The sequence below is a fragment of the Arachis stenosperma genome, chromosome 9, assembly GCF_014773155.1.
Source record: "Arachis stenosperma cultivar V10309 chromosome 9, arast.V10309.gnm1.PFL2, whole genome shotgun sequence".
NCBI classification, from domain to species: Eukaryota; Viridiplantae; Streptophyta; class Magnoliopsida; order Fabales; family Fabaceae; genus Arachis; species Arachis stenosperma.
Genome location: NC_080385.1, coordinates 164557615 through 164567479, shown reverse-complemented (window position 1 = coordinate 164567479; position 9865 = coordinate 164557615). Strand labels below are relative to the sequence as shown.

Here is a 9865-nt window from a genome sequence, read left to right as displayed (position 1 = left end):
CTTGCAAGAGACTCCGATGCTTAAGTTAGCAAGAGTTTAAAATATGATTTTATGTAAATTGAGTTCTGAATATATCTGAGAATGTCAATATATTTATAGTAGATAATCACTTTTTAGTGTGGTTCCACCTTTGATGGTGGATAACTGTTTCTCTTTTTTAGGAAAATGGTGGAGATCTCCCTTCTTAATAAAAAGAAAAATATTTTAAGAATTAATTACTTAAATAAATAAAGCTGAACTGTTAGCGTCGCATCTGACCTCTTTAAATAAGTATAGATAGGGCCAAATCTAACACACCTCTATTCATTATGAGTTTAGCTCTATCTTTAATCAGGATACGACAATGTTCTTGTCATATTTTGTCACACACACACACACTATATATATATATATATATATATATATATATATATATATATATATAATATAGTGCCCTTTGACGTATCTGTCTGTTGCTTTTTCATGTTGGAGGTTCACTCCTTTTGGTATTTGAAATGTTAATAATTTGATTTAATATATGTACACTTTTTTCTAGCATTCAAAAATTCATTTCTCAAAACTATACTTGTTTTAAAAGAACTAATTCGTGTCTCAATTTTTTTTGGAATTACTGCATAGCAGGGGGCTGTCTTAAACTTTTGGATAAATGTTGTTTTTGTCTGGTATTTTTTCGGAATAATTATTTAATGAAATATAGCTATTTTATGTCCTACCGACATATTTTAGAATAAAGTATTTTTTTGTCTTTAAAATTTGATAAAAATTTAAAAATTACTATTAAGCTTTATTTTGTTTCAATTTTGTCGTAGAAATTTTTGATTTGTATCAAATATATTCCTAACAGCTAACTTTTCAAAATATTTAGGAAAAATTCAATAACAATTTCATAAGAACAACCTTCAACACAAACAAATCAAGTATAATTTTTATGCATTATTGTTAAATTGATTTTAAATTTTTTAAAAATTTACCTATTAGAAATATATTTGATACAAATCAAAAACTTTTGAGACAAAATTAAAACAAAATAAAATTTAAATTATTTTTAAAATTTTTATCAAATTTGAATGACAAAATATTCTTTACTCTATATTTTAAGAGTTTAATAATTTTTTTAAAACTTTTAATATTTAAAAGAATATTTTTAAAATATCTTTAGAGTAGATATTAGCAATTATTAATATTATTTCCAATATTCTTTTGTTCTATTTGTGTTTTTAATGTGTCAACAATTACAAATGAATATTGCATATTTGCATTGGGGGGGACAAAACGGTCATGGTAACATTATTTTCAACGGCTTAAGGTAAAAAGAAAATTGCGTAATTAATCTGTAATAATTGATTAACTATTTCAAGTTATAATTAGTCTGGTGGAAAGTAGCCTTCGAATAAGAGTAGGCACTCAAACTTGATGGTATCGCTCAACCACTGTCCACTGACAAGAACATTCTAGTTATATAATGCATTTAGCCATTTACATCTCCACTTGAGCAGACCCATATAGAAGCCGAACTTGATCATATTTGCAAAACCAAACCTTAGCATAACAAAGAAGTTATGGAAGCAAGCTGTCTCAAAAGTCAAACACCTTCTATAGTGCATCTCAGATATCCACAGTGAGCATCTTGTCTATGCTTGAAAAGCTTTGATAGAAAGCCTTGAAATGCTTGTAAGCAATGTCTATATCTTCCTTCCCACATATTTCTCTTATACTGCAATCCAAGTATAAGCAGAGTCAAAACAAGGGAATAAATGAAACATGGAAGTATAAACTGATGGGGATAACCACTAATGTTCTTAGTGCAAAGAAAACATTCACTAGTACCTGTGCATTGAAAGTTGAGCAATTCCACAGTCAACAGTTCGGATGCCAACCCCAGAAGCCAGTATTGGACCTATGGTTGATCCACATCCCATATCATTTCTAACCACAAATTCCTGCATGTAAACAACCATGCGAAGTTCGGTTAATGCACTTTGAAATTATTCCATGCCCTTGAAGTACTCAGGTAAGCTACATGAATTGAAACGAATAGTTGATGACATGCATTCTCATCTGCATATAGTTTCATGTTAGATAAATAATGCATCAGTTTGAACAAATGTAAATCATAATAGTTAAAGAAATGACCTGAGTTGGTAGGTTATGAATTTTTCCAACTTCTTTAAAGAGAAAAGATGTGACTCCACTGGTAGCATATCGCTGGTTCGCATTGTGTTTAATGACAAGCCCTTTCTGCAGCTCTGGTCGGTGGTGTTCTTCATGCTTATCCATAAAATTTGGATGCACTCCATGAGCCATATCTGCAGAGACTATTATATAGAACCCACAAGATACTTTAGTGGACTTCTCCAGATTTTTATGTCAAACATTAAGAACTTAAAATTGCTACTGCTTATACACCAAAATAAAGATACCTATTCTACATTGAATATACATATTTTTATAAGTATTTACTTCTTACAAATTGTTGGCCGAAACTAATATGCACACCACAATATATTCACAACTGCAGCCTTGCAATTGACTCAATTGAATATACAGACTTGTGGTATCAACTGAGGTAAGAAATTTACTGCATTATGGCATACCAAGAAATGATTGGCGAATAGTACGCTCGAAAGAATTTTCACCAACATGGTTATTTGCTAAGTCTCCAACTATGCGTCTTATGGCCTGAAACATGGTAGGTGCACCAGCTCCTTGAATAGAACCTGAACCCACCTAAATAGGAGCTGTTAGAAATAGCATCAAGAAATGATGCAAGGTGAATTATCATGATCTGCAAAGAATTTGTCATGATCACTTTAATTTCCTACTGTCACTATCACAGTGGTTGTCCACACACGATGGATGCAAGTAGTTGGCGCATTTAGTTAGTGAGCGAAATTTGGAGTCTACCAAATGATATAAAGCAAAGATTAATCAAGAAAAGGATACCTCTTCATTGTCAAACAAAGCAACCATCCGAACTGCATGCTCTGATGCTAAGTCACCAGGAGATTCGCATGAATCAATAAGTGCTCTTAATGCACAATAACTTGAAGCAAGATTGTCTAGTCTTCCAGAAAATATGAATTCGTTGTTTCCACCACCAAGGCAGCTAGGTTGAGTATCACAAACATTTAGTTCAACACTCACTATGTCATCAACATCACAGTTCAATTCATCCGACAATACCTGAGAATCAAAGCCCAAGAATATTTTAAATAGTAATAAGCAATAGATAGGTAAGCTAGAATTAAAATCATGACAGATTAATTATTTCAATTCCATTCCAATCTCAGCATATCAATTGCTAAACAGCAAATATCAATCTAGTTTGACTTAGAAACTAATTCTCAAATCCAAAGTACTAAAAGCACTATCTCGAACATACAAATAGATGGGTAGCACACATGAAGACATGTTTCATCACTTATTTTGACATTATAATTTCCGTGCAGTGTTCCTTGCTACCTCATTTTACTTCCAAGCTTCTGCTGGTTAAACCATTCGGTTATTTTCAAATGTGCTTTTATCTAATCTAAGATAGAAAATAAAAAAAATCACATGCAGTAATCCCTTTCTGTGAAAGAAAATCTTTATTTTTGTGTCTTCCTAGACATTACCATGCATTTGGATGTAAAAATCCAATGCAACCAATTAATTGATATATAATTCTCCTATAGTATATAAAATGTAAAATTAAGTTGTCAGGTTTTCAGAGACTATAAACTACTACATGGATTGTAACTTCACAAGGGATCAATGTTTATTATATTACAGTCAAGTACAAGTCAAACATGCTAGAAACCACAAACCAGAAATTCTAGCCTAAAGTACGATATTGATTTCTAATGTTGCTCGTCCTGAAGATGTCTATATTTATTTCTATGGTACCAGGCGTTTGATGACATTCTTTAGGTTACCTCACAAGGAATCCTGTGTTATAGCAACTACAAAATTATTACAATTCATGTTTGGCAGCACATTAAGAATTTTGATTTCTTCTACTCTAGACTGTACTATATAATTGAAATGAAGCATAGAACAATAGTTCTGGCATGCAACTACTGTGAGGCTATATGAAATCAATATCTTTTTTAATAGATTATGCATGGGTTATTCTCCTCTGGTACTCAAATATTCAACTGAAGTTTAAATAGTTAGAATCGATGAACATATCAGTTTGTTCAAACAATTAAGGGGTACTTAATATTCAAATGGAAAGACGGAAAAACAATAGATACCTGCATCAGCAGTGGGTGATGAGAAGATTTAGATGACATTGCAGTACTCTTTTCTTTTGATTCCAAAGAAGTTTCTTCATGTTTCATTGAGAGTAAAGGGAGAAGATGAGTCTCTAGATTTGGTTTAAATCCATCCTGGTTCACTGTGCTATACAAAAAAAAAGAAAGAGAGGTTGATGGAAATAAAAAAGAATCAGCAAGCATGCATGATTCTGTGCCATAGCATTACCATATGGCAAAAAAGAAAAAAACAATAATGTGGGTGGGGGTAATAGGAAAAGCAGACAAATTCCTTTATAACTCAAATAATGTGATATTTAAAGCCATAAATTGCTTCAGTATGCACAAAAGTGCTAGCAATGAAATCCAAACACTTGTAGTGAAATTCAAACTAATCATTGAAGCATTTCAACTCAGTGCAACTAGAACGAATATATTTATATCATGAATTGACTATGACAATGTGCAAATAGAACTAAAACTTTCACAATTGTATTATTAATGGAAGAAGATTGTACCGGTCAAGATGAATGGCAAGGGTGGGTATGCGCAACAGAGGCCTCTTCACTTTGACAAGCTTATGCAGATAAGCATTACCACTACCACTCCTCACGATGACCCTCCCTGCAACACTCAGATCCCTATCAAACCAGGTGTGCCACAATCCACCTCCATAGGTTTGCACATTGACCATCAAATACGCCGATTTGGTCGATGCAGATCTTGGCTTCAGCTTCAGACAAGGACTATCCGTGTGTGCAGCTATGACATGAAAACCATCGCCAACATTGTACCTTAAACATAAAAATAGCACACAATTCAAACCAACCAACCAAACAAACAAACAAAAATATATATTGATTCTAGTCAAAACCATAGGTATCCTCCTATAGGAAACAATCCTGCTCGAGACAACTATGATCACTTGAGCGGCATATCTCTCTTTACAAAGTTTTAAAACAACTGCATACCTATAAGACAGAACCCAAAACCTGTGGTTAAGCTAGCACAGCCTCCCCTCCTGCCAGCTGAACTAGGCTCTGGTTGGTAGCCATATTCAAATGGTTTTATCAATTACAACAGTATGAAAAAGGATACTTTGTACATGGTTTTAAATACCCAATTGGATATCATATAAATCGGTAAAATCAAGCATGGATTTCTATTGGTTTCTAGTATTATGCACAAGTAATAGAATGTAACAGTTAGTAATAGTGATAAAAGAGGGGGGAAAAAACGAAAAACAAATTTTGATTGTGGAAGGAGCTGAAACTGAAGGAAAGGGTTGAGACTTGAGAATTGAAAAGCACATACTTTTGTCCAATGGCGAAAGCAATTAAGCAAGACATGTTTCTGGTGAAGAAGTAGCGTCCACCGGGCTTAAGGTCCCATTCTTCGTTCTCCTTAAGAAGCTGAAACCCCGCAGCCACGAGTTGGCGTTTTGCCTCGGCGGTGGCGTGGAAGTGGGTCCATGATTCGTTCAGATAATCGAGCAAATCGGCCACAATGGAATTGGAAAGGGTGCTGTTGCTGCTTGTGGCGCATGAAAAGGAGCGGAGGCGCGTGGCGCGAGTGGGGAATGGAAGGGAAAGTGGTCGGTTGAAAAATGGCGAAGAATAACAAGAACGAGAGTGGAGTAACGTATGTGACCGAGTTATTAGTGCCATTGTTGATTACTCTTCTTCAATCTTTCACACACTCTTTCGATTACGCTTACAAAGATTTAGAGCCACTCTCTTTCTCTTTGTCTATTTTATTTTTATTAAAGAGCAATGCTAGAGTTATTAACTGCTTGTGGTGTATTTGTGTCAAGTAAAGTTTGAGACAAAAAATTTAAAGTTACGACTAGGTGCAAGGTGCAAAATATCAAAGAAAATAGAATCAAAGGAGATTTGTTGTGTTCAAAGATTAAATTGAATTATAAAAGGCTAGAGAATTCATAATATTATCTGGATTCTAATTTCATATGACAGTAACATTCTTCTGATTCAAAGGATAATGAGATGCTAAATAGGATTGCAGTTGTAAACCCCACTTTAAGAAGAGACATGGGCTTAATCGAACTCTCATTTTCATGCAAATTCACATCCTAAGCCTATATTAGTTTGATTGCTTGAGGACAAGCAACAATTCAAGTTTGGTGTTGTGATGCGTGAGCATCTTCCCTATCTTTTCCTAATTAATTTGTATTTAATTTATTGAGTTTAATCAAAAATTAATTATCTTTTAGCCACTATGGATGTTACTTTGAGTCGTGTGTAATTCTGTTTATTTTAGGTAGCATTTGGCTGGATTTGATGGAGTTTCCGCAGAAAAAGAGAAGAAGGCGAATGATGCTGTCAACTCTGACCTCTCTACACTCAAACCTAAATAACTCAAGTTACAGAGGTCCAATGGACATGATTCTAGTGGCGTTAGAAAGCTAACTTTCAGAGCTTTTCAACAATATATAATAGTCCACACTTATCTCCCACCAATTCGGCCAAGGCTGCGCCTAACTTGAGATTTCTCAAGTTAGGCGCAAGACAGCATCAACAACACGCAACAATGAGCATGACTCCAAGTAAGGCGCACTAAAGCTTAAGTTAGGCGCATGCCACAACAAAAGCACGCCACATTGATTTTGCTTCACTCAAGTAGGGCGCAGCAACACAAGCCTTGTAGTTCCGATCACTGCATACCTCAATTAAGGCGTGGCTTGATGCCAAGTTAGGTGTGCCTCCCTACGAAGCAAGTGGTCCCTATTCATCAATTGAAGACGCGCGGATTGCTTTAATTAATTCTGATTTAAACTTTATTTTATTTAAAAATAGGAAAAGATATTATTTAGTTTTAAAAAAAGGTATAATTTAAATTTATTAGGATTAGACATAAAAGGGAAAAGAAACTTCTCTTCTGGGAGATTCCATCTCATTCTGTAAATTACAGTTTACTAGAATCCTAGTTTTCACTCTTTTTCATGAGCAACTAAACCTCCACTGTTAAGGTTAGGAGCTTTGTCTATTGTATGAATTGATTCTGTTCCTTGTTTTTTTTATTTTAATTTATGTACTTATTTATATTTCAAGAATTGTTTTCGTTCTTTATTTTATGAAATTGGGTAGAACGGAAGTATGACCCTCTTTCTAATTGAGTTCTTGTATAACTTGGAAAAGCTCTTTACTTGAACAACAGCTTGAAAATATATTCTCCTAAATTTCTAATTATCTGGATTTAACGGGATACGTGACATATAATCCTCTTATATTTGGGTAATTAGGATTTCTGTGACATATAACTAGAATTGAACTTCACCTTCTAATTGGAATTAATTGACCAAGGAATTGGCGGTTGATGAATTTTAGAGGAGACTAAAAAGGTTTAAGGAATTAGGGTTTAGTCATATATAGTTTGCCAGGAATTAAATCTTGCATGATTAAAATAAATTAATAAGAAAAGTCAATCTAAAAAATAGATAATTTTGAAACCTTAACTGCTTTCTCCAGATTTTATTCCCAACTTATTTATTGCCTGTTTTTTGATATTATGAGTTTTCTGTTTAATGTTTTTTGAACTCTCAAACACCATTTTCTGTTTGTCTAACTAAGTAAACCACTTAACCATTGTTGCTTAGTCTATCAATTCTCGTGGGATCGACCCTCATTCACTTGAGGTACTACTTGGTACAACCTGGTGCACTTGCCGGTTAGTTTGTGGTTGTAAATTTCGCACCATACAGCTGACAGATATCCAAACTATAACTAACTAAACAGGTATACATGAACAAGTTCAACAAATTCAAGCGAAACAAAATCAAATGAATCTCAATTAAACTAAGAAATGAATCAAAATTACTTAAGGAATAAAAAATTTAGTCAATACTTAATATCAGCATGAAGTGAACCTCAATTAGTTCACAAATGAACTGAAATTAGTTCACATTTGAACAAGCAGTAAAAAAGACTCAATCATCAATAAAAATACATCAAATTCATTTCTGGATCCAAATGAACCTCAAATAAACTAATAAATGAACTAAAATTATTTATCAGAACTAATAAACTAACAACACAATTTTCATGAATGAAGAAGAACCTTACAAAAAAATGGAAACCCCTAACAAAAAACTTGATACATGACATCATTTCTCTTGAAATGAACCAAAATTATTTATCAGAACTAATAAAGATGTTAGCAAAATGTTGTAGTGAAAATCACAACCAACACATATACCGTAAGGGAAATTGTATCTTATTATAAATTATTCAAGTGTATACAGATGACAAATATCAAAGCTATAACTAACTAAACAATTACACATAAACAAGTTCAACAAATTCAAGCGAAACAAAACCAAACGAATCTCAATTAAACTAAAAAATAAACTGAAATTTAGTCACAACTGAATCGAAATTACTTAATCAAATAAAACCAAATGAACCTCAATTAAAATACATCACAATTACTACAGTTTCATTCGATGTCCTAGTTACAGAGAAAAACAAGAAAAAATTGAACCAGAGAAATTCGATCTACTAAATGAACGAATTCGATCCACTAAACCCTAAACCGAACTAGTAGAAACGCAAAAAATGCAAAGGAAAACACTAAACATAATGAACAAGTAGTTTTGTCAGTACCTTGAGGAATCTTTGTTGTTTTTTTTCTTTGTTTTCTGTTGATGATCTCAAATGCAGCACCAAATTTTTCTGTAATTTTCACAGAGAATTTGAAAGATTTGAGAGATTTTGAGAGAGATTTCAAATTTATTTGTTGCAGTTTTGAGTAGGAGATATGAACGATTTTTCATATTAGAGCGCAAGCAAGATGTAATGTTTGTTTGGGATTTCGGGTGCGTGTTACACGAGCTTTTAATAAGAGCAGTTTTGTTTGGTGTTGGACCTACTTGATTGGATTTGAATGACAATAAAATTTGAATGTGTAACTAATTTTTATGAATAAAAATGATAATTATTCCAACTTATTACATTGTTTGTATATGTTATGAATAGTTTAATCCAACTCGTTACATTACTTGTATATGTTATGAATATCATTTGGTTATGTCCGGAGATTTTTCCTACAATACTTTATATATGGACTCTTAATTTGTTTAATTTTAATTTGTTTGATTTTCTATTTTCGATACAAAAATTAAGAATAATGTGTACTACATATGATAGAACTATTGGATCACATCTCTAGAACCATTATCTTGGCCCGAATAGGATATATGGATTGGTAATAGACAAAGACTTATCGGGTAAGAGGGAGAAAAAAGTCTCATATTAGGTGAAAGACTATCATATAGGAAAATAGATAAGGAGTATGGTAGATGATTGGAGAATGGGAGTTAGTTAGGCTTCAAGGGAATAAAATGGAATAGGGAATGAGATAGTGAACAGAGAAGATTTATCTAAAGGTATTGAGGAATCTTTATCCCTGGACTCGAATCAGGGTATTTTTGGTATCGTTGTTACTACAGTTCAATTATATTTATCTTTCCATTTTTCCATTTCCATTTTTACATTGCTTTCATCAATTGATTGTTAAGCTTAACATTTGGTTCTCTCGATGAGAGGTTTCTGATATGGAACTAGGAATTCCGCTATCCCACTTAAAGGACGTCTATCAACAACATCGATATAAAA

At 33.1% G+C, this 9865-nt stretch overlaps 1 protein-coding gene across 1 annotated transcript; it reads right to left on the bottom strand.

Moving 5' to 3' along the window:
• Window positions 1-1318: 1318 nt before the first annotated feature.
• Window positions 1319-5956, bottom strand: LOC130947965 (probable aspartyl aminopeptidase). The gene is made up of 8 exons (XM_057876678.1): window positions 5550-5956; window positions 4754-5029; window positions 4236-4383; window positions 2944-3183; window positions 2595-2727; window positions 2134-2315; window positions 1828-1940; window positions 1319-1714 (listed from the first exon to the last, which is right to left on the bottom strand). Exons 1-8 carry the CDS (start codon window positions 5900-5902, stop codon window positions 1606-1608), a joined length of 1554 nt encoding a protein of 517 aa, XP_057732661.1. The 5' UTR covers window positions 5903-5956; the 3' UTR covers window positions 1319-1605.
• Between the last annotated feature and the right edge of the window lie 3909 nt (window positions 5957-9865).